General features: G+C 44.7%; 1 protein-coding gene across 6 annotated transcripts in view; it reads left to right on the forward strand.

Annotated features, from left to right (window-relative positions):
• SVOP (SV2 related protein) overlaps nt 1–26,097 on the forward strand; it is an 85,009-nt gene that overhangs the window by 31,026 nt on the left and 27,886 nt on the right. For 4 of the 6 annotated variants that reach the window (XR_014017284.1, XR_014017285.1, XM_081251989.1 and 1 more), the window contains exons 6-9: nt 4,622–4,746; nt 18,517–18,580; nt 21,943–22,068; nt 23,927–24,055. Coding sequence is in view for 4 of the 6 variants with exons in the window: in XM_081251989.1 (XP_081108115.1) it covers nt 4,622–4,746; nt 18,517–18,580; nt 21,943–22,068; nt 23,927–24,055 (444 nt within the window). In the remaining 2 variants the exon portion in view is untranslated. The remainder of the gene's footprint in view (nt 1–4,621; nt 4,747–18,516; nt 18,581–21,942; nt 22,069–23,926; nt 24,056–26,097) is intronic. The other 2 variants (XM_081251990.1, XM_081251992.1) reach the window with 2 other exon arrangements.

The raw sequence follows: 26,097 nt of genomic DNA on the forward strand, positions 1-26,097 counted from the left end.
GCCACCAGATTGTAGAGCCTCCTTCTCCCCAGCATGGAATTCTGGCCCAACCTCATGGAGGATGGATCCGGCTCTAATTATAAAGCTTCCCCAGAACTCCTCCAGGACCAGCAGGCAAGCCAGACAGCTGGCGAGCCTTGGCAAGCTCGGAGAACCTCCTCTTAGCTCCTTGATCTGCCTTGGCTCAGCTGGGAGGTTTCTGTGAGGGCGTCTGCTGCGTGACTTTGCAGGAGAATCACATATGGGGTTAGGACTCGGTGGAACCCTTCTTTTTTTTTTTTTTTTTTTTTGCGGTACGTGGGCCTCTCACTGTTGTGGCCTCTCCCGTTGCGGAGCGCAGGCTCAACGGCCAAGGCTCACGGGCCTAGCCTCTCCGCGGCATGTGGGATCTTCCCAGACCGGGGCACGAACCCGTGTCCCCTGCATCGGCAGGCGGACTCTCAACCACTGCGCCACCAGGGAAGCCCCTGGCTCCAGTTTTGACTCTGCTGATCCTGAACAAATCACTCAACTCCGTCGGCCCTCAACGTGCTGATTTATAAAGTGGACATGAACATAACATCTTTCCACAGGCCACTGTGAGGATCCAGTGTAATGATGGGCTGCGATTTAAGAAATGCAAATGAAAGTTCCATGAAGTCAGAGACTCTGGTTGTCATGTGGCCTGCCCTAGCCCAGGACAAAGCCAAGTGCTTAGCAAACAGTAGGCTATCAATATGTGCAGAGCAAATGGATGAATGAATGAATAATGTATATTAAGACCTCAACTGCCAGGCACACAACAGGTGCTCAATACATGTAGAGTGAACAAATGAGTGAATGAATGAATGATACATTTCAGTACCTCTGGTGCTGGGCACACAGCAGGTGTTCGATACCTGTGTACTGAATGAATGAATAATATATATCAGTATCTCTAAGTGTCTGGCATACTGCAGTCACTCAATACATGCTTATTGTTGAATGAATAACTGAATCAGCAAATTAATGAATGTATAATATCTATCCATCTATCTCTAGAGCCTGGTATACAGAGGATGCTTAATAAATATGGAAGGAAGAAAGAAAGGGAGGGAGGGAGGAAGGGAGGGAGGGGTAACAATCTAAAAGGCAGAACAGATGTTAGGTAGAATGACAACTGTAGTTAATGAGAAGCCCAAAGGACATTTCTGCAGAGTCCCCAAGCAGTGCTTAGATGGGGCTTGTTGGCACTGCCGGTGCCTTTGCAATAGCTATAACAGTACTTCCAAATGGTTGCTGAGTCCTCATTTTCTGGGCAGCTGGAAAGCCCTGGCATAGGCGGGCAAATGCAGAGCCAGCTGCACTCTGCTATGACCTGACAGGATAGATCAGCCTGCTTGTCTTTGCTGCCTGGCATGGGGGCACCCAGTGACCTCACTGGGATAGCACAGTTGCCAGGCAGCCCCGTGAGAGAGGCTTAGCTGCCATGTGCCACTCTGGGTGCCCTCCTCTCTCCCCTCTCCTCTTCTCCTGCTGTTTTCCTTCTGTTCTTTTATTTTCTCTGCTGCTACTGATGTCTTGTTACTGATTCAAGGCTCGTTGGGTTCCAAGGAAGAAAATCCCTATTAAGTTAGCTTAAGCCAAAAGAAAGGAACCAAGTATATGTGTGGCAGGTACCAATATCATAGCACTGGGTTTAGGGGAACAGAAAGGTTGCTTTATTATTTATTAATTATTATTGTTATTCATTATTACAATAGATCCAGGTTTTCCTGGACTTTAATAATTCCTGCTCCACCTGTTCTCTTATTTACTTAATATCTTTCTTTATACCAACATTTTTTAAAATCCTTAAATGCATATTTTTTGAAAAGGAAACTTGATAGAGAGTCTTAAATGGGGAATCAATAGCAATTGCACTAAATAGGAAGTATCTGCAAAACTAAATACAAAGAAAACAATGTTATAAAATTCTAGCTGGGGGACTTCCCTGGTGGCGCAGTGGTTAAGAATCTGCCTGCCAATGCAGGGGACATGGGTTCAAGCTCTGGTCCGGGAAGATCCCACATGGTGCGGAGCAACTAAGCCCCTGAGCCACAACTACTGAGCCTGTGCTCTAGAGCCCGCGAGCCACAACTACTGAGCCCTTGTACCACAACTATTGAAACCTAGAGCCCGTGCTCCGCAATAAGAGAAGCCACCGCAATAAGAAGCCCGCGCACCGCAACGAAGAGTAGCCCCTGCTCGCGTCAACTAGAGAAAGCCCGCACGCAGCAACGAAGACCCAACACAGCCCAAAATAAATAAATAAATAAATTAATTAAAAAAAAATTCTAGCTGGTATGGTTGCCCCACTGCCCTCTCTGTTTAAGTGAGAGATTAGCAGAGGTTTAAAAAGGTGTTAAAGACAGGCCAGTAGGGACTTCCCTGGTGGCGCAGTGGTTAAGAATCCACCTGCCAATGCAGGGAACACAGGTTCAAGCTCTGGTCCGGGAAGATCCCACATGCCGTAGAACAACTAAGCCCATGAGCCACAACTACTGAAGCCTGCGCGAATAGAGCCCTTGCTCCGCACAAGAGAAGCCACCGCAGTGAGAAGCCCGCGCACCACAGCGAAGAGTAGCCCCCGCTCGCCGCAACTAGAGAAAGCCGGTGGGCAGCAACGAAGACCCAATGTAGCCAAAAATCAATTAATTAATTAATTAATTTAGAAAAAACAGACAGACCAGCACCACATGGATACTTCCTCTTGGGCGTAATCAGACAAGTGAAGGTTAAAAGGAAAAGGAGATCGCCTGCTTGCAAGGTGATGCAAAGTTATTTAAAACATTCTCTCTTCCACCTAAAATCGTTTTCCAAAAGACCTGAAATCATCTGGTAGACCTCCAAATTCCCTCTCTAGTCCCCTTTAATTCATTTTCATTTTAAAGCTAAAATGAGTATGTCTCACACTTCCTCCCTGAAGCATGGGGGTATGGCAGAAGGGTGAACTCAATCCTACAGATGTAAGACGAGTGCTGCAGAGGGAGGTCTGCTCGGACCTCATGTGGCAGGTCTAAGATTCATGTTAAGTTTGCATTCTACTCCATAATACATTTGGTGTTGGTTGTGTTATAAAAACTCTATTTTAAATTACATTCACCCTTAATCTTTTCTCAGTCTCTAAGGGTAATTGACACTCCAGGAATATGTACCAGGTTTGTTCTGCAGTATTGTGTTCCTAGGTGGTTTTCAACCCCATCAAATACAATGTCTTTTTTTTTGGCTGCACCATGCGGCTTGCGGGATCTTAGTTCCCTGACCAGGGATCAAACGCGGGGCATGGCAGTGAAAGCACTGGGTCCTAACCACTGGACTGCCAGGGAATTCCCTACAGTGTCCCCTTTATTTAAAAAAAATTATAAAATTTTTAATAGTGCCCCTAATAATCCAGAAATAATTTCAAAGATAAAATAACCTAGCCACTTACACAGTTTTAAAAAAGAAGTCAGGGATTTCCCTGGTGGTCCAGTGGTTGGGACTTCATGCTTTCACTGCCAGAGGCTGGGGTTCAATCCTTGGCCAGAGAACTAAGATCCCGCAAGCCTCGCGGCGCGGCCAAAAAAAATTAAATAAAAATAATAAAAAAGAAGTCAGTTATAATGCTCTAACTATGACACAAGAGAGAAAAATTTTAAAGGAGGTAATTAATAAATTTACTTGCAATATGCAAATATTCACACACAACTCTGCCTAGATCCTAAGAGGAAGTAGTTACTATTTGCCCCAATTATAAATAAGTTTGGATTTAATGGAATCTTGTCAATGCTTTTTCTTTATATCTGACGTTTTGAAATAAGATTCAGATCAATCTATTCATAGATACACATAGAAGCCCTATGAATGCAGACAGATGCTGAAGTGTTCCCTCAGTCACTCAACTATCACACGCAGCGTTGCCATTGGCAACACGGTTTTCTGAAATGATGAACCTTTTTTTTTTTTTTTTTTGTGGTATGCGGGCCTCTCACTGTTGTGGCCTCTCCCGTTGCGGAGCACAGGCTCCGGACGCGCAGGCTCAGCGGCCGTGGCTCACGGGCCCAGCCGCTCCGCGGCATGTGGGATCCTCCCGGACCGGGGCACGAACCCGTATCCCCTGCATCGGCAGGCGGACTCTCAACCACTGCGCCACCAGGGAAGCCCTGAACCATTTTGTAAAATTCTGGATAAAGCAAAGTGTATCCTCCTTTGATTTACCTAGAAGTTTCATTCCTGAAAAAATACTTGACCCACCTTCCAAAATCCTGTTTATATGTTAACTAGAGTGGAGATCTAGGCGCTGATGACCATAAACAGTTTTCAGCTGCACGATGGTCAGGTGGGAAGTTTGATTCAAGCTGGTGCAGGACACAGGATAAGTCTTTATTAGGTCTCACGCGCTGTGAGACATCTAACATCTCTGGGATGTATCTGTTAAATGCCAATCATTGGGACAACCAAGAATGACCCACAGTTTTCCTCCACACCCCCTCAGGGTGGGTGCCACCCACACAGAGAACCCCAGGCATCCCCTTGGCTGTGTGGATCACCCTTTACCATGACCCTATTGGTGACTTTGAACATGTGCAGGGGACATGTGACCTGGAGATGCTGAGAAGCTCTGTGTCTTCCTTCTCCACAGGGGCTGAAGATCAGTGTGCTCTGGACCCTGTACTATGGCATCCTCAGTGCTTTCGCGCCCGTGTACAGCTGGATCCTGGTGCTCCGGGGCCTGGTGGGCTTCGGGATCGGAGGGGTCCCCCAGTCGTAAGTAAAGACCCAGCTCTGGCCACCCAGCCAGGCAGCCAGTCAACTGTGTTCATGGCCTCAGAGGATGCAAAGATGGTACATACACTAGGGCTTCTGGTATCCAGGGGCTCCGATGGAGCCAGAGAATAGTGTCATTGTCAGTATTATAATGATTACCAACAGCAAAAGCAACACGGTAGCTGGAAGGTCGTAGATGTGAAATGATAATAAAGATAATAGAGTTAGCATTGATTGGACGTTTCTCTTTGACACAGCACAGCAGCCCCAGAAGATGTTGGCGGGGCGTGTTGAATTAGTGCAGTCTCCACTTTACAGCTGAGAAAACTGAGTCTCAGCGGGTGAAATCATTTGCCCAAGTCACACAGGCTGCAGGTGGAACTAAGAACCTGAGTCTGTCCGCCTGTAACATCTGTGCCCTTAACTACGCTGCATGCTGCCTCTTACCCTCTTCTAACCTAACCAGGAGGCAGGGGATGGGGCTAATTATCTGTTAAGTTATGTGTTATTTTGTTGTTGCTGTTGTTAAGATGCTGAGAGTAGTCAGATTGTAGGAAGAAGTCACTGTCTCCTGGGAGACTGGGGAATCCTGAAGCAGAGGTTGGCAGGTGGTGGCAGGTGGGCCGAATCTGACCTGCTGACTGGGTCTCTAAATAAAGTTTTATTGGAACATAGCCGCACCATACATTTATGTATTATCTACACCTGTTTTCATGCTACGGCAACAGAGTTGAGTTGTCTCAGTAGAGACTATATGGCCTGCAAACCTGACATATTTACTATTCAGCCCTTCATAGAAAAAGTGTGTTTAGGAATCCTCTGGCGGTCCAGTGGTTAGGACTCTACACTTTCACTGCCGAGGGCCTGAGTTCCATCCCTAGTTGGGGAACTAAGATCCTGAAAGCGGCTGTGTGGCCAAAAAAAAAAAAAAGTGTGTTGACCCCACTCTCAAGGATGATGATTAATAGCCAATATTTAGTGTTTATTAAGGAGCAGGTGCTGTTCTAAACAGTTTGTCCAGATTGTCTCATTTAATCCCCCAAATTTCCCTATGAGGTAGATTCTATTATTAACCCCATTTTACAGATAAAGAAACTGAGGCACAGAGAGGTAAAGTAACTTGCCCCAGGTGACACAGCTACAAGAGGCAGAGTTGGAATCTGAACCCACTCCCTCTAACTCCAGAGCCTGGGCTCTAACCGTTGCATTTTACTGCCCTGCTATGAAGGATTAAAAGGATTTGGAAAGACCCAGAGGAGACTGGGGAAGATGTAGGGTATCTCATAGGAAGGGAATTTCATGAAAAGAGGAAGCTGTAGCTGAGTCTGAGGAAGGCTAATGGTCCAGTTCAGGTAGCTTGTTAGGCTGAGATACATGAGAATTGAAAACTGAGATGGGACAGGTAGACCAGGGCAAGCTTATTAAAGGTCTTGAATCCCAGGCCAAAGGGATTGTCTATAGACAGTGGGGAGCCACTGAAAGTTCTTGAGCAGGAGAGGTACTTTAAAAGTATTAATCTGGGGCCTCCCTGGTGGCGCAGTGGTTGAGAGTCCGCCTGCCGATGCAGGGGATACGGGTTCGTGCCCCGGTCTGGGAGGATCCCATATGCCGCGGAGCGGCTGGGCCCGTGAGCCATGGCCTCTGGGCCTGCGCGTCCGGAGCCTGTGCTCCGCAACGGGAGAGGCCACAACAGTGAGAGGCCCGCATACCGCAAAAAGAAAAAGAAAAAAAAAAAAAAAAAAAAAAAAAAAGTATTAATCTGGCAGTGGTGGGTTGGACAGGTTGGAGGTAAGGAACCCTACTGCAATAATTGAGGAAAATTTTGCACAAGGACCAGGTGGTTCCTTTCTAGTTTATTCATTCATTCAACCAATATTTCTTGGGCTCCTGCTATGACGTGGGACAGTGCTACATCCTGGGGGTACAGCAGTGAGCCATACAGGCACGGTCCCTGTTACAGGCTGGCATCCTGGGAAACAGACTGAGATAGAGATTTGTGTGGAAGAGGGGACCAGGATCAACACCTGTAAGGGAGTGAGAAAAACGGGGACGGGCAGAGGGAGAAGCTGAGTGGCAATGCGACTGTAACAGCTGATGGGGGCCTCAGCCAATCCTGTAGGGGTTCGGAAGCTGGGATGGCTTTTTAGGGTTGTTCCAAATTGAGGCATGGGGGCTGGGCCTTTGTATCAGCCACCTTGGATGTGGGCTGTCCGCAAGGAGGGAACATGACCTTGGGGAAGTCAGCTGTGTTTGTCCAAGGCAATTCCTGCAAGGGCCTCAGTTCTGAGCTCTTAGCAGGCAGTACTCCTGGTCATTCTAGAGGGACCGTATGCCTCAGCCCTGAAGGGGGAATCCAGGCGATGCATCACAGCATCCACTACAGTCCACTCCCTGGACCCTTTGGATGTGCTTGTATCGTATAGTAAGTTCACCCCATCTGGGAACAGCTCCTCCAGGATTCTGGTTGGTCTTTTCCCTGAAAAGACTTATAAAAGGATGGCTAGTGAGACAACCTACAGTCCCTGCTATGGCTGCTGGCCTCATGACTACAACTGATGTCTGTTATTCTCTGCCCTCTGCCACCCATTCTAGATTCTCCTCACCTTTGGCTAGTACTTCTGATCTAGATGAGGTCCCTTCTCAGGTCACGACTGCTGCTTGTCCATTTAACACCAAGATTGGGCAGGGGATTACCAAGAGATGTCCTGTGTATCACCTAGGTACCAAGTAGATAACAGTAATCCTACCACCTCCTGATGCTTGGGACCAATTCCTGGGACAGAATGATGACTCTCTTTGATGGCTACTCGTTTCTTGACACAAGGAACCCAAAGTTACTAGGTGATAGCTGTTGCTTAAAGTTATTGGGATTCTTGCTGCGTACCCTGGTGGAAGCATATTCTCTCTGGGAGCCAGGACCTCTAGACCCACAGAGCCTAGAAGATGCAGAATGGAGGAAGCTCACATCCCCCCAGGTGGGTCACTGGGAATGGTGGCAATGAAGGCCGCTTCTACTTCGACTCTTAGATTTCCAGAACCATGTCTTCTTTCTACACAGCACCATGTAATAATCATTGATTTAAGGGTATATTGTGTCCTAGAAGATAGTGCCCCATCCTCACAGGGTATCATCTCCAAGCAGACACCTCCACGGCACCTACAAAAGGCTGCTCCATCACTCAGGCCAGCAGCTTCAGGGTGGCATGTTATGTGAAAGGACCAGTGGATTCCATGGTCATATACCCACTGCTGCATCTCCTTTGTTATACATCGGCTCCCTTGGTCCCATGCACTAGGGGATCCTGTGTCAACAGGTCACATCCTTGGAAAGCCCTCAGATACTAATGCTGCCTGAGACCCTGTGGGCAGGAAAGGCAAACCAATACCCAGAATATGTGCCATTTCCGGTCAAGATGAATCACTGCTTCTTCCCAAATGGAAGATGTCCAATGTAAGAAACTTGCCACCAAGTGACATGGGATGGTTCCATCCTGAGGGCTCCATGTTGGTCTCTGTTGCTGGCAGACTGGCTTTTTGGCAGCAGAAACGGCAAGATTGGCTCTGGTGGGTGAAGATTGGGGTGATGCACCACTGCAGCCCCTGCCCTCTGAGGGTCAACAGCTCAGTGATTAGCTTCTTGAGCCTCTGGAGTGTCACGGTTTGGGGAGGCTGGGAGAGGTGATCTCAAAGGAGAATGCTAATACTGAAGCAGGGTGCTTGGATCATGGGCTCCAAAACCAGGCTACCCTGGCCCTGTCACATAATAGCTGTGCATCCTTAGGCAAGTCATTAAGCCTTTCTACACCTCAGTTTTCTCATCTCTAAAATGGGGATAATAACATACCTACCCCATGGGTCACTTAGAATGTTAAATGGCAACGCATGTGAAGTGCCCAGGACAGTGGCTAGCAGACACTCAAAAAATGTCAGCACGCAGCTCGTCTGCTGAAGGCTTTGGTAAGAGGCTCAGGCATCAGTGAGATGGACGATGGACTCGGTGTATAATTATGGAAACAACAAATATGGAGGAAAGGAGATGTGAGAATATGGACTTAGCACAGGGACAAATCCAGACTGTCTGCCACTTAGAGGCTCTCAGTTCAACTCCGTCCTTCCCTCCCTTTTTCATTATTGATCTTCCAGGGCTGTGCATTTGACACGGACTCCTGGATCTGGGATGAGCTTAAAAACCACTGGAGCTTAAAGCAGAGGCCATTAAGCCAAGCCCATTAATCTGGGCTGGCAGGGCTTGTGGCCAGCGTGCTCCACTTCTGGCCTGACTCTACAAATTCCTGTAGTTATAGCCACTGTCCCATTCATTCATGAGCCATTCATTGACTAGGGGACCATTTCCCCCTCATGCTGGAAGGAATGAGATCACAGAGGTACACATTAAATTCCTTTCCCAGGGATGCTCGGGGAGATGGCAACAGAACAGCCTCCAAACAGCCCCCTGGATTTTCTTTCCATATGACGAAAGGGAAAGGAACCAGGGATTCAGAATGTCCACAGTGATTCTTTTTCAAGATGGTGCCGTGAGAAACGCTCTTTTCTACGTCCCCTTCTTCCACATTTTCTGGAAATGACATAAAACGTATAAGAGATAAATCTTGAAGAGTGCTGGAAAGCAAGAAAAAGGTGCCATCAGCAGAACAGAAATTTTGAGGAACCTCTGGAAGACTGTAAGATGGGATTCCAATGGTAGAATAACTAGAGGAGAGAAAAAAAAACATCCCCTAAAACTGTGAAGGGAAGAGATCTTCAAGGAGAGAGTACAGGACACCAGGGAAATAAAATTAAGGACACAGAGCAGCTGGAAGGGCCTTTACCCCCTTACCTGATGTCGTGAGGGTTCTGAGCTTGCCTACCTGCTCCCTTCCCCCACACCCCAAATGTCATGCCTCCCCATTTAGCTGTTCATTTACTTAATGCTGCTATAGCCCTTCTGTCTGTTTATTGAGCTATTACTGCATTCCAGGCACATGACCATTTTAAACCCACAAAACCTTAAGTCGTAGATATGATTACCTCCATTTTACAGGTAAGAAAACTGAGGCTTTAAAGCAGTAACATGTGTAAGGTCACACGGTTAGTAAAAGGAGGGCAAATAAAAACCACGAACAAAATTACAGAAGAGGGACTTCCCTGGTGGGCCAGTGGTTAAGACCCAGCACTTCCATTGCAGGGGGCACGGGTTTGATCCCTGGTTGGGGAACTAAGATCCCGCATACCGGGTGGCGAGGCCCCCCGCAAAAAAAATTACAGAAGAGATATTTAGCCACCCAAGAGACTCACTGGTTCCCCAGCACTTTCACGCCAGCTATTTACATAAAAATAATCATGTCTTAATTATGCAAAGCTCTTATCTAGTTATAAAAATGGCTCCCCTAAGTTCATTATTTGGAAACATTTAGTCAAAGATATTTTTGTGTAATTAAATGTAACTAAGAGTTTCCATTCATTCAGAAGGACTTTTACCCAATTGTGCCACCTCACAAAACCAAGTGAATAAGATTTTGCTATATAATTGTTAAAAGCTCAACAATCAGAAGTCCTTATAATGTACTCAAATTTTTAGTATAAATACAAATTATATTATTAAAATTTTTAAATTGAAAAAATGTTTTTCTTTCAGTTTTATTGAGATGGAATTGACATACAGCACTGTATAAGTTTTTTGTTTTTTGTTTTTTTTTTGTGGTACGTGGGCCTCTCACTGTTGTGGCCTCTCCCGTTGCAGAGCACAGGCTCCGGACGCGCAGGCTCAGCGGCCGTGGCTCACGGGCCCAGCCGCTCCGCGGCATGTGGGATCTTCCCAGACTGGGGCACGAACCTGTGTCCCCTGCATTGGCAGGCGGACTCTCAACCACTGCGCCACCAGGGAAGCCCAGCACTGTATAAGTTTAAGGTGTACAGTGTAATGACATATATCTTGCAAATGATTAACACAGTAAGTTTAGCTAACATCCACCAATTCATATAGAAATTATATTGTTAATAAGGAACCCATCCCTCTGCCCTAATTTTTGCCTTTCTAACTCCTCCTCTCCCTTTATTTCTTCTTTCTTTTCTCTCTTCCCTCAAAGTAGGTGTTCACATTGGTCTTTGGTGACAACAATAACAGTAGTGACGGTGATAATAATGTCAGTGGAGTGCTTGCCGGGTGCGGGGCCCATGCTAAGCTCCCCCTTCACACTACCTCTTCTTGTCCATTGGACAACCCTACTATCCCCATTTTACAACTCAGAAAACTAAGGCTCAGAGATCCTGAGGGATTTGCTTAAGGTCAGATGGTTTTTAAGTGGAATGTAGAGTTACCTTTTGCTTTGTAACAAACCACCCCAACACTTGTGGCTTAAAATGGTAACAATTTATTTAACTCATGATACTGCAGTTTGGCCATTTGCTTGTTCTGGTCTCTGCAGGGCTTTTACTCTTGTGTCTTTTGTCTGCTGGTGAGTTGGATAGGGACTGGCTAGGCTACTATGGCCACAGCTGACTCACCCCTGCTCCACAAGCCTCTCACCTGCCTTCCCCTTTGGTAACCATAAGTTTCTTTTCTATGTCGCAGTCTGTTTTTGTTTCGTATATAAGTTCATTTGCACCTTTTTTTTTTTTTTTTTTTGCGGTATGCGGGCCTCTCACTGTTGTGGCCTCTCCTGTTGTGGAGCACAGGCTCCGGACACGCAGGCTCAGCGGCCATGGCTCACGGGCCCAGCCGCTCCACGGCATGTGGGATCTTCCTGGACCGGGCCACGAACCCATGTCCCCTGCATCGGCAGGCGGACTCTCAACCACTGCACCACCAGGGAAGCCCTGCGCTTTTTTTTAAAATGCCACATATAAGCGATATCATATGATATTTGTCTTTCTCTGTCTGACTCACTTCACTTAGTATGGTAATCTCTAGGTCCATCCATGCTGCTGTAAGTGGCATTGTTTCATTCTTTTTTATGACTGAGTAATATTCTATTGTATAAATATACCACATCTTCTTTATCCATTCCTCTGTCGGTGGACATTTAGGTTGCTTCCATGTCTTGGCTATTGTAAATAGTGCTGCAATGAACATTGGGGTGTATGTATCTTTTTGGATTATGGTTTTCTCTGGGTATATGTCCAGGAGTGTGATTGAAGGACCATAGGGTACCTCTATTTTTAGTTTTTTTTTTTTTTTTTTGCAGTACGCATGCCTCTCACTGTTGTGGACTCTCCCGTTGCGGAGCACAAGCTCCGGACGCGCAGGCTCAGCGGCCATGGCTCATGGGCCCAGCCGCTCCGTGGCATGTGGGATCTTCCTGGACTGGGGCACGAACCCGTGTCCCCTGCATCACCACGCGGACTCAACCACTGCGCCACCAGGGAAGCCCTATTTTTAGTTTTTTAAGGAACCTCCATGCTGTTCTCCACAGTGGCTGTACCAATTTACATTCCCACACGAAGGAAGAGACTTTAATCCAAGCAAAAGAGTTAAATGTAACTTTATCATTACAGACAATACATTTTTGTTTTAGAAAATGCAAATCAGCACCAAAAAATAATAATCACCTCTAACTGCACATACTGCCTCAAAAAAATATACAAGACACAGGTTGGCACCAGGGCAGATAGTTTATTATTTCCAGTAGAGGGTGCTGTGTATTTCAGCAGAAATGCCACTTACCTTTGAGGTGGAAGCCTGCCTTACCTGGCATCCTACGAGTGAATGTTTTAGCCGCTCTTAAAGATGAATACCCCAGGTAGCTGCCCACCTGTTCTGCCTTGAGGCCTGTCTCAGAAGTTGCTTCAGATTGGTGTCTAGAATAAGCTTGCTCACAAGTCTGTCCTTGGCGCTGCTCTTTCCCGCAAAGACAAAGCAGAAATGCCAGATGGAGATCACAGGTCATTTCCTTCCCAGGCATGTGATCCAAATGGCAAATCTGTAACTGCCAAGTGCTGTAAATGCGATTATTTGCAGTGGGGAATTATTTGTGCCCGTATCAGCTGCTTCTTGGCATTGCTAATTTCATTGCTTATTCTTCAGCTTTTCAATGTGATTGTAATAATCCCCATACTTTGGGTGAAGCTCAAGCTACTCTTTCTCATCATGAACTGCTATAAATAATGGCCAAATGTGGGGTGCAACAATGACAGGAAAAGATGTTCCTTGTGGCATAGGTTGCAAAAATCAGAAATTGAAAACGATCTAAGTATTAATTAATAGGGTCACGGCTATTAAAAAATAATCTGGTAGCTCTACATAGATTACTATGGAAAGATTTCCAGACTGTCTTATCAGGAGCAGATCCTGACACAGAAATTCAAAAGCAAGGAGTTTCCTCTGGGAGACACTGCAACACATTCTCCAAATTGCCCCGTTCGAGGGATGAGGCAACTGTCATTTATTAAGAGCTGCTCCTGGGAAGTTTAAATTCCTTGGCACTTCTGGTCTGCCACATGGGTTGGCAAAATAAGCTTTAATGACCAGAGAAAGCACTCAGGGAAGAGGTGTGAGTGCTGGCAATTGGAAGTTGGACTGGCATAGCCAGAAGTGGTAAGAACCGGGGCATTTGTATGGGTGGAGCGCTGGCAGTATGCTGCATGTGTGAGAAGAAGGAAGGAAGGAAGGAAGGAAGGGAGGGAGGGAGGGAGGGAGGGAAGGAGGGAGGGAGGGAGGGAGGGAGGGGAAGGGAGGGGGGGAAGGGAAAAAAAGAGAAAGATACTATGTTGTTTAAATTTATTATTACTGTTATCATTATATAATTAATTCCAGCATATATTCCCCATACTGTACATTTCATACCTGTGACTCATTTATTTGCAGCTTGAGTTTGTGCCTCTTCACATCCTTCACCTAATCCTCTGCTCGCCTCCCCTCCCCACGGCCCCAGGAACCACCTGTCTATTCTCTGTACTGTGTCTGTGACTCTGTTTCTGTCTTGTTATATTTGTTCATTTGTTTTGGTTTTTAGATTCCACATGTGAGTGAAATCATACAGCATTTGTCTTTCTCTGTCTGACTTATTTCTCTTAGCATAATACCCTCTAGGTTCATCCATGTTGTCGCAAATGGCAAGATTTCATTCTTTTTTGTGGTTGATATTCTACTGTGTATGTATTGATATAAATGCCACATCTTCTTTATCCATTTATCTGTTGATGGACACTTAGGTTGCTTCCACATCTTGACTACTGTAAAGCTGCAATGAACATAGGGGTGTACATGTCTTTTCGAATTAGTGTTTTCATTTTCTTCAGATGAATACCCAGGAGTGGAACTGCTGGCATATGGTAGCTCTATTTTTAATTTTTTGAGGCACCTCCATACTGTTTTCCATAGTGGCTGCACCAATTTACATTCCTACCAACAGTGCACGAGGGTTCTCTTTTCCTACATCCTTGCCAACGCTTGTTATTTGTTGTCTTTTTGATGATGGCCATTCTGACAGGTGTGAGGTGATACCTCATTGTGGGGTTTTTTTTGTTTGTTTTTGCCGTACGCGGGCCTCTCACCGTTGTGGCCTCTCACTGCTGTGGCCTCTCCCGCTGCGGAGCACAGGCTCCGGATGCGCAGGCTCAGCGGCCATGGCTCACGGGCCCAGCCGCTCCGCGGCATGTGGGATCTTCCCGGACCGGGGCACGAACCCGTGTCCCCTGCATCAGCAGGCGGACTCTCAACCACTGCGCCACCAGGGAAGCCCTCATTGTGGTTTTGATTTGCATTTCCCTGATGATTTGTGATGTTGAACATCTTTTCGTGCACCTGTTGCCATCCGTTATGTCTTCTTTGGAAAAATGTCTGTTCAGTTTTAAATTTATATATTCATTTACATAGAAAAGGGGCTGGAAGGTTGCAAAGCAAACTGCTATTAGTCATGGCTTTGGGGAAGGGGAATGGAAGCAGGGGTAAGGAGGAAGAGGAAAATTCATCATAAACTCTGTATTCTTGCATATTGCTAAATTATTTACAATGAGAATGCATTCATGTACTAATTCTGTGCCTAAAAAAGAAAAAAAGACTGCATGTTGTAAGTTCATTATAAAAACAAATCCTTGACGTCTAAGGACAGGATTAGCTTTGCCCTTAGAATATGCTACTGCACATTTTTTTCATGGTTAGTAATTTGATTTTAATTTGGTGGGGAAAATGTAAACATGCTCCTTATTTTATTATCAGTATTGATGTTTTTAAAATAATATAAGCACACCATTTGGAGAATAGAATAAAATTTCAAAGTTATTCATGGTAATCACTGTAATCTTTTACAACCACTGCAATTGGTCTCCATTCTCAGAGCTGAGTGAATGAAATTCCTCGTGGTTTTTGTTGAGAGAGGCACTTGTAGGACTATGTATTGGAACAACTTTTTAGGAACCACTTTGATGATATATATCAAAAGCCTTAAAATGTGTACCCTTTGACTCAAATTCTTTTACAGGAATCTACCCTAAGGAAACCACATGCAAACAAAGATTTAAGACGAAGGATGCTTATTGAAGTATTGTTTATAATTGTGAAACCACCCAAATAGGGAAGCGAGTGATGGGCTGCATAATATAGACAGACCTAGGTTAAAATTTGGCTCTTCTACTGACCAACTTACTAGCTACGTGATCCTGGTCAAATAACAACTTATCTGACACAGATATAAAGATGAAAATAGGGATTAAAGATAGACACACACAATGTGAATTATAATTACCTACCCCATTGACTTGCAGCATTTACTGAGTGAGATAATTCATGTAAAATATCTAGAAGAATGTTTGGGCACATAGTAGATCCTCAATAAAAGGTAGCTATTATTAAGGAAAATATGGTTCATGAATATGATAGAATATATGTGTGTAAGAGGATTTAAAATGGCATGGAAATACTATTTATAAAGTCAATAAAAATAGGGTTCAAAATTCTTGAATATGATCTCAGATAGGGGTTCAAACAGAGAGACAGAGAGATGAAGAAAAGAGAAAGAGAAAGAGAGAGACAGAACACCAAAACAGAGAGAGAGGATTTACTAAAACGAACTGTGAAGTAAGACTAAATGACATTGACTTTTTCTCCATGCTTTTCTCTACATAGAGTATATCTGAACTACTAAAGCTCTAGCTATCCCTCTGAGGCTCCTGAGAATTCTTCCTTCTCTGGACAGAGGCATCTTTTATCATAACCCTAAGAAAGACTTTTACCAGTGATAGAACTATTTCTAAATCTTAACGGTATTGCTGAAGCCAACATTTAAAAAGATAGATGCTTTGCAGGGAAAGGTGTCATGGGTTGGGTTTCATAGAAGCAGACTGAGGCAGAGATTTTTGTACAGGTAATTTATTCAGGGAATGCTCTCAGGAGGAGCCTGTAAAAGAGTGAAAGAGGTAAGAAAGGTGAAGGGAAGAAATTAAGCAAGGATATGGTTTCAGGTGACATCTAGACTCAGCTTGATCCCATAGGGAGCTCTGGAGTATTCATTGTCTCATAGGGTCTGTCCCACCTTGAGGCAGGGAATGAGCCTTTTGTACCCAGCACTAATCTTCAGCCTGCCCTGGAGAGAAAGGGCATAACTCCCAGATATCTCTGCGGTGAGGCAACTCCAATTACTCAAAAGCAATCCTAAGAGAGGGTTGCAGGTATGAGCCGTTAGAAGCAGCATCTGGTAGGTGGGCCCCATTATCTAGTAAAGGGATCCCAGGAGATCTAGATGCACCATCTGCCTCAAAAGGGTTAATGGAAATAAGCCTCCCTCTACCTCTCCTCCCTTATGAGGAGCCAGGAGAGTAAGTAACATGAGGTCATCTAGTAGCTCGGTTGTCTGGCTTAGGTGGGAGATGAGGGGAAAGAGAAGGGCTTATCTTCCTAGCACAATGGAAGGGAGCATGGGGAGTAGTTTAGAAGTTTCCTTTTCTTCCCACCATGCCCATTAGCTGAGCAAGTGAAAGGGAGGGGAGGAGGATGTGGAGGTAGATGGAGGAGGCAGCCAATATGGTTGTGACATTGGTTACATTGAGTAAACAAGTGAATTGATTGAGCAGATGGGAAATATTTTGAGGATAATGAGACACAGAATTCTCAATGTTGGAAAAGAAAATTACAAAAATAGAAATTTAAAGGTTAGAAAGAATCCTAAAGCGTTGGACTGGTACTGAAAGTATCAGTATGAACTCATTGCTTTTAAAAATACATATACACAGATAGATATGGAAATAGATATAGATGTATGGTGTGCATGTGGGAAGAGAGAGAGAGAGAGAAATAGAGACACCCAGAGAAAGGATGGATGAATAGATGATAGATAGATAGATAGATAGATAGATGATAGATCTCTTAGCTGTGTCCACTGTGAGGGCTCAGAAGCAATGGAAACCCCCATAGCAATGAGCACACTGAGCACTCAGATCTTGGGTTTTTTTTTTTTGTTTTTTGGGGTTTTTTTTGCGGTACACTGGCCTCTCACTGCTGTGGCCTCTCCCGTTGCGGAGCACAGGCTCCGGACGCGCAGGCTCAGCGACCATGGCTCACGGGCCCAGCCGCTCCACAACATGTGGGATCCTCCTGGACCGGGACACGTACCCGCGTCCCCTGCATCGGCAGGCGGATTCTCAACCACTGCGCCACCAGGGAAGCCCAGATCTTGGTTTCTAAACACCATCTTCTGCCAAAAGGAACCAGGACTTCTTAGAAAAATGGCTGACCCCATGGTTGGGGCAAAGAAAGTACTAGATGAGCCTGGACATCTTTTTGTACAAGAAAGTAAGAAAGAGCTCAAGGAATGATGGAGACATGTCTAAAAGACATAGGTATCAGCTTGAAAGGGCTTCCACTGACCAGATCTGGGACAGTCTGAGCATCAAAATAATAAAGGCAGTAATGGATTACAACCCATTGAATAAAACAGGAATCCACAAGTCCATACTGATGAATGGATAGGTGGGTAGGTAGATAGATAGATGAGACAGGAGAAAAGAAAGCTCTTCCTTACAGTAGAATGTCAACCAATAAATGTAGAAGGAGTTATGGAAATAATAAATACAATTTGTCATCATAGTGGTGGTTGGTTCAGGCAGAAATAGTCAAAAGATGGAATGCTAAAGCTGGTGAGTAGAGGTTCTGTGGGGAGCAGGATATTGACATAATCTCTGAATGTTCCCCATAAAGTACTTCTTAATGGAAAATTGATAACTTTAGGATGGAAATATGTATCAGAAAACTTGACCTGGTGATGAAAGTTAATATCACCAATGATGGGACTACTTGACATCATGTCCCCAGTGTGGGGCACTGGGAAGAGTTCAGCATCATTTCTGTGAGGTTCTTGCCAAGAAGACATGGGCTGAGTCTAGTCACAAGGCGACATCAGAAGGACCTGGGATGAGGGGCATCCTGCCATATGAAAGGCCTCTACTCCAAGACTTCAGGACTTGAGTGATAGGGAAAATCGAAGGAATGGTTCTAGATTGAAGTTGCCCATCATCCCACCACTCTTTTTTCACCTACATTTACTGGGTTTTGGGGAGCACTCAATGATAGTAGGTACTAAATTTGAGAATCATATGGGGTGGTGGTGGGGGGAGTTGGTTAAAAATGCTGATGCCAGGACCCCACCCCTGAGAGTCTGTTTCTGAAGGTCTGGTATGGACCCTGGGGATCTGCATATTTAGCCATCATCCCCAGAAATCCTGATGTAAGTGGTCCACAGACCACCCTTGGAGGAAAGTTGGCCGAGAAATTCAGAAAACCATAGCAATCTTCCCACTCGGTCCCGACCTTAACGCCCTTTCTGTCTTTTGCATTCCCAGGGTGACGCTGTATGCTGAGTTCCTTCCCATGAAAGCCAGAGCTAAGTGTATTTTGCTGATTGAGGTAAGGAGGATGGTCTGGGATCCTGGATATTACTCAGTCTCTGAGCAGGAGACTCCCAGGTGTCTTGAGCCATAGGACAAGGAAAAGGGGTTTAAGAAAAATATAACAGATCCATTATGCAAGGATTTAAATGGATCATTTATGTTGATTTCAACATGGTTGTTTTGCAATATGGATAAATTCTTCCATTGACAAGAAATTCAATCTACCACCCCTGAAAACAAATGGTAGCAGGCAGGCAGTATGTCCTTCCTGAACTAGAAATGACTTTTATCTGAAAGTTGGTGCTGAACATTGTAGCTTGAGTGGACTAAACTCCTGCCCCGCCAACCAGACTGACTCGTGTCTTGTGTGAGATTGCTATTCATGGCCACGTCTGTGGTCAGTAGGCTGCCTTAAAGCTCTCTTGGACCATCCAGTCCCTCTCAAGCCCTCCCTCTGCCAGGGTCCTGTGACCCATTTTCCAACCATGATCTGGAAGATCTCAGGGCAAATACATAGCTGCCCAACAGCCCTCCTCCATGCAGTGGCAGTATTATTTGTCCCTGCTGGACACTGAGGTCCACAGTCACGACTGTCCCTAATCACCATGATTACATGACAATATTGATCACACTGACCCCACAGCCCAACTTAACCATCCTGACTGTGTCTACCCCTGACCAATCAGGGTGGTAGTCAGCTGGTCCACACTGGTATGGATGAACCAGTTTAAATATTGAAATGCATCTGCCAGCTGATCCTGAGCCCTGACTGGCCCTCATTGCCTGACACCCTGTCCTTTCTAAGGACTCCCTAGAGCTTCCCATGATGCAGCAACTAAAGTCTGGTGAGGGTTGAAGGGGTGTGTGACCAGGGTTCATTCTGATTTGCCAATATTGTATGGTGTCCACTCTGATTGGCCAGTGCTATACATTGTTAGCCATTTTGACTGTCCCACTGGTTGTCAGCAATTGAAATGGACTGTGGTTACTTTAATCGAAAGGGGATTTAGGAAGGCTCTTGGGGGCTCCCAGATGGAGAAGATGAAGGACGATGTTTTGGAATGGACAATGGTTGTAGACTCAAGGTTGCAGCAGGAAACAACGTACTCACATTAGGATAATTTGAAGAGGGTCTCTGTTCTTTTTTTTTTTTAATTTAATTTTATTATTTATACAGCAGGTTCTTATTAGTTATCTATTTTATACATATTAGTGTATATATGTCAATCCCAGTCTCCCAATTCATCCCCCCACCACCACCCCAGCTTTCCCCCCTTGGTGTCCGTACATTTGTTCTCTATATCTGTGTCTCTATTTCTGCCTTGCAAACCGGTTCATCTGTAGCATTTTTCTATATTTCACATGTATGCGTTAATATATGATATTTGTTTTTCTCTTTCTGACTTACTTCACTCTGTATGACAGTCTCTAGGTCCATCCACGTCTCTACAAATGACCCAATTTTGTTCCTTTTTATGGCTGAGTAATATTCCATTGTATATATGTGACACATCTTCTTTATCCATTCATCTGTCGATGGGCATTTAGGTTGCTTCCATGACCTGGCTATTGTAAATAGTGCTGCAATGAACATTGGGGTGCATGTGTCTTTTTGAATTATGGTTTTCTCTGGGTATATGCCCAGTAGTGGGATTGCTGGGTCATATGGTAATTCTATGTTTAGTTTTTTAAGGAACCTCCATACTGTTCTCCATAGTGGCTGTATCAATTTACATTCCCACCAACAGTCAAGAGGGTTCCCTTTTCTCCACACCCTCTCCAGCACTTGTTGTTTGTACATTTTCTGATGATGCCCATTCTAACCAGTGTGAGGTGATACCTCATTGTAGTTTTGATTTGCATTTCTCTAATAATTAGTGATGTTGAGCAGCTTTTCATGTGCCTCTTGCCCATCTGTATGTCTTCTTTGGAGAAATGTCTATTTAGGTCTTCTGCCCATTTTCTGATTTGGTTGGTTGTTTTTTTAATATTGAGCTGCATGAGCTGTTTATATATTTTGGAGATTAATCCTTTGTCCATTGATTTGTTTGCAAATATTTTCTCCCATTCTGAGGGTTGTCTTTTCGTCTTGTTTATACTTTCCTTTGCGGTTTATAGTTTGCTTAAAAACAAAAGCTTTTAAGTTTCATGAGGTCCCATTTGTTTATTTTTGTTTTTATTTCCATTATTCTAGGAGGTGGGTCAAAAAAGACCTTGCTGTGATTTACGTCAAAGAGTGTTCTTCCTATGTTTTCCTCTAAGAGTTTTATAGTGTCCAGTCTTACATTTAGGTGTTCAATCCATTTTGAGTTTATTTTTGTATATGGTGTTAGGGAGTGTTCTAATTTCATTCTTTTACATGTAGCTGTCCAGTTTTCCCAGCACCACTTACTGAAGAGACTGTCTTTTCTCCATTGTATATCCTTGCCTCCTTTGTCAGAGATTAGTTAACCATAGGTGCGTGGCTTTATCTCAGGGTTTTCTATACTGTTCCATTGATCTATATTTCTGTTTTTGTGCCAGTACCATATTGTCTTGATGACTGTAGCTTTGTAGTATAGTCTGAAGTCAGGGAGTCTGATTCCTCCAGCTCCATTTTTTTCCCTCAAGATTGCTTTGGCTGAAGAGGGTTTCATAAAGGGACTATTTATAAGATCCCTGAAGGGGCAAAGGGAGAGAGTAATTAGCAGCCCAGAGAGAGAGAGAGAGAGAGAGCGCGAAAGAGAGAGTTGTATGGCAAAGGCTCTTGGAAAGGAGCTGTGACCTTCAGCTAAGGGATGCAGCCAGCCGATGACCACCCTGCAGAGAAGGAGCCAGAGGAATAAGCACCTGAATCCCTCTTTCCTCCCCATCTCCTGTGTGGCTCCCCATTGGCTGCACCCAATGTGAAGCCAGAGGACAGGGGGACTGTGAATGCAGTCCATACAAAGAGCAAGGTGGAAAAGGATGGAATGTGATTCAGAGAAACAGACAGAAGATATTCAGCCCCACGGGGGAGAGACAATTCTGATAAAGGATACCGGGGCACTATTGGGCAAAGGAAATGGATGTGAGTAGACAAAAACCAATGTGTCCACTACTCTACTGGCCTCACACAATATTGATCATATTGATCTCCTTAACCAGAGCTGCCACATTGCACACTCCAGTGGGCACCATGCAAATATCATACAGTGTGGATGGTAGTCTCAGGAGATAGATAACATGGAGGCCCTGGCCCAACCATATGAACCACAGGAAAAGTGATGGCCATTCTGACTTTCCTGACCCCCGAGGACCCCCTTACCAGCATGGATAATGTTGTCTACAATGATCCTGAAATTGCTCACTGTGTTGACCAATGCTGCCCCATTACTGACCCCCATTCTCCCATGCCAGGTGTTCTGGGCCATCGGGACAGTGTTCGAGGTTGTCCTGGCTGTGTTTGTGATGCCCAGCCTGGGCTGGCGTTGGCTGCTCATCCTCTCGGCTGTCCCACTCCTCCTCTTTGCTGTTCTGTGTTTTGTAGGTATCCTTTAAGACATCTCAGCCTTTGTTACTTGGTCTCCTGCCATTCATTATATTTTGGTGGGGAGGGTGTGGAGGAGGGTACCAAAGCCACTTTTAAGGTTATTTCTTTTAATCAGGAAATGAGACAAAGGAACAGGGCCTGGGGTGGGCCCAGTATGGGGTGTTGGGTTTCCTCCAGGCAGACACTGCTGGGATATTCTTGAGGGAGATATCAAGGGGATGGGGGATACCTTGCTCCCTCTCCCTGCACTACAAGAGCTACACTTAAGGTGAATGTATTTGGAATAGTTGGGATTCTTAAGTTGCAAGTGACAAAACCCAGTTCAAACTGGCTTGAGTGAAAGAGACATATGATAGAATATTAAATATCTGGCTTCAGGCATGGCTGGGTCCAGGGGCTCAAATGATCCCACTGTCTCATCTCTGCATAAACTACCCCACACACACAGCGAGATCAGACCACACGTTTATCATTTCCTGTGAAGACCACATCCATGAAATGCTTTACAGCCAGTGGGCCCCAAAATAAGCCTGTAGGGAGGTAGGTCTCATCTATGATAAATAGCATAATAATTACTGGTAATGACAATAGGTATTAATAATTACTTAGCATAACAGTGTAGCAGGCCCTATGCCAGGCTCTTTATATGCATTATCATATTTATTCCTCCCAATAACCACAGGAGGTAGGACTATGATGAACCCCTACACTAGTTAGGATGATACCAGCTGCTGTAACAAATAAAGCCTACACATTCAGTAACTTAACACAATAGGAGTTTACTTCCCATTCACAGAACAGTGCAGAATGGGTGCTTCTATTTGACAGGTGTGATTCTGGGCCCAGGGTTCCTTCCAGCTTGTAGCTCTGCCAGTGTCCAGGGCTTTGGAATCTTCTACATGTAGACTGAAGAAGGGCAAGTAGAGATGTATACTTAAATAACTTGGCCAGGACTATTCTGCTCTCGTGCCATTGGTGAAAGCATGTCACATGGCCATGCCTAGATGCAAGAGGTGCTGGGAAATATAGTTTCTGACTGGGCAGCCATATCCAAGGACAACTCTATGCTATGGAAAGGGAAGCATGAATTTTACTGGATGCTAGCAATCTCTGATATATTCTCATTTTACTGATGAGGAAACAGAACCAGAAAGGTTGACTGACTTGTCAAAAGACACACAGCAAATAAACAACAGAACTCATTTGAACCAAATCTTCTGACTCCCAGTCTCATACTCTCTCATTTCACAGATTGCTGTTGCTTTGTTTTATGGAGAGATCTCTATCTAGTCACTTGGGGTTGGGACTCTAGTAGGCCTAAAGGTCTTTCTGATTTCTTTCTGTCTCTTAGACTGAGTTTGCAAGACGATGCTAAACACAGGTGAGGTGTAGTTTCTTGAGAGATAGGGATAATGATGATGATGGTGAGAGTGGTGGACTGTTTTTCTTTTTTGGTGGCAGTCCTAATTTAGTTCAGCTGTCACCTGCAACTCAGCAGCACCAAATTACAGTAATAGCAACGGCAACAGGAACAGATATATTAACCCATTCCGGGCACTATGCTAAGCACTTTGTTTGGATTATCCCATTTAATCCTCTCAACAACCCTAAGAGGGAGGATCTATTATTATCCCCATTTTATGGATGAGGAAATGGAGGCACAGAGAGGTCAAGTTATTGCTCAAGGTCACAGAGCTATTATAATCAATGGCAGTGCCAGGATTTGAAGCCAAGCTTCTGGCCCCAGAGCCTCCGGCCTTAAAGACTCCACACACACACGAGAGTGTATGGCTGTGACCGAGCATTCTGTTCTGCCCTAACTGGCCACATCTCGGTCTCCTGTCCTCATAGTGGCTGCCAGAGAGCGCAAGGTATGATGTGCTGTCCGGAAACCAGGAAAAGGCCATCGCCACCTTAAAGAGGATAGCCACAGAAAACGGAGCCCCCATGCCTCTGGGGAAACTCATCATTTCCAGACAGGTCAGTGCCTGGCGGACTGACTGTGCATGTTGCTGCACGTGCTGGGAGCATGTGTATGTGAGTGGGTGAGGGGTGCAGTGGGCAGGATCTGCAAAGGGAATTTGGCAACTTCAGTCTGTGTATTTTCACTGCCAAGTCCTAAAAGTACCACCTGGAGAAGTGATTAGAGAAATGTAATATAATGTCCCATAATGGGTCCCGTAACTACTCCTGCCTCAGTTTCATCTTTCAGCACCCATGAAGTCTGATTAGCATATGTGATTGATCGGCAAAGGCTTGACAATAAAATCACATTAGAAATTGCCACGATAGACTTAGATCCAAGACACCAAACTGCCCCTGTGTAGACATCCTTAATAGATGGTGCATCATTCCCCAGGCAACACCATCAGGGAATCCACCACACTACAAATTGATGAGCACTTACTGCAGGTGCAAGTGGGGAGAAGGGAGCCAGATTAAAGGCTGCAGTCCCTGCCCTCAAGAATCAAGCACGTGGCTTAGAGAAACATCACAAATACCCTTAAGCAAACAACAGACCCTACAAGGAAATTATTATTATTATTTATACATTTATTTATTTATTTATTTTTGGCTGCATTGGGTCTTTGTTGCTGCAGCGGGCTTTCTCTAGTTGTGGCGAGTGGAGGCTACTCTTCGTTGTGATGCGCGGGCTTCTCATTGCGGTGGCTTCTCTTGCTGCAGAGCACAGGCTCTAGGCCTGCAGGCTTCCGTAGTTGTGGCATGCAGGCTCAGTAGTTGTGGCGCACGGGCTTAGTTGCTCCGCAGCATGTGGGATCTTCCCAGACCAGGGCTTGAACCCATGTCTCCTGCATTGGCAGGAGGATTCTTAACCACTGCGCCACTGGGGAAGCCCTATTTTTTAAAAAATAATATCATTTTTCTGATTGTTTCTATATTAGGCAAAAAGAACTGAATGGAATTTCACCAGATTGAGAGGAAGTGCTAGGCAGGGTCTGACAACATAGAAACCAGGCGACATACCCCAACTTTGCTTTGGGAAGCACAGGGTTGGGGTAGGGGGCATCCCAGAGAGTCTGGGGTGCAGGAGGCTCACTTAGTAGCCTTCGGGGAGGGACTGCATTCTCCCCCATCCCTCCTGTGGGAAGATGCTCTGGATGGAGAAAGCATACAGTGATTTCAAATGTGTGTTGCAAAGTGACAGTGGCAAGGCTGGATGCTCCAGTTGTGGGCTTCTCTTTGGAAAGGAGCTGCTGCTGCAGGGGCCTCTCTGTGTTCCAGGGTGCCCAGCGGCGGGGCCTGTTTTTTTTTTGTTTTTATGGAGGTCACTGGGGCAGGTGCATAGCTGATGCAGCCAGGAGCAGCCAGGCCCAGAGAGAGAGTTCTCTCAGGTCCAGGAAGGCTCCAAGAAGGTGGTGAATCCCCCATCACCAAAAAGAGAAGAGAAGGATTTTCCAGAAAGCAGACCAATTCTCCAAAAGCCAATTTTTCTTGCCAATGCATCAGTTTACCAAAAACGTGTTTTAAGGATTATTCTTTTTGAATATATTTAGTAAATAGGGATAGATTTTTCCTATGTATATACTAATACATATATTAACACATAGGAATATATTTTTCCTGTGTTTATATTAATACATATAATATATTCCTCAATAACTATATTAATGAATTCATTCTTAAGTATATTAATGAATGAATCTATTCTAAAATAGTCAATAAATATAAACATGCTCAAATATATTCAATAAGCATATTAATGAGTATTGTCTTTTTATTCAAGAATATATTACAAAATATTTTTATTCACAAAGACAATATTCATGGGTAGATTAAACCACCTATAATCCATAAGCTTTTTTAAAAAAACTTTTAGCATGTTTAAATAAGTGAGCACTTCTCAAACTGCTAAGAATAATATGTTCATTAAATAAATCTAAGAAGATAATCCATAGAATATAGATTCTATGAATATATTTGTTAAATTATTTTTCTTGTTGATGCTTTTTAGAAAAATTTTTATTGGAGTATAATGGATTTACAACATTGTGTTAGTTTCA

Source organism: Mesoplodon bidens (assembly GCF_964165515.1).
Source record: "Mesoplodon bidens genome assembly, chromosome: 13".
In the NCBI taxonomy this organism is placed as follows: Eukaryota; Metazoa; Chordata; class Mammalia; order Artiodactyla; family Ziphiidae; genus Mesoplodon; species Mesoplodon bidens.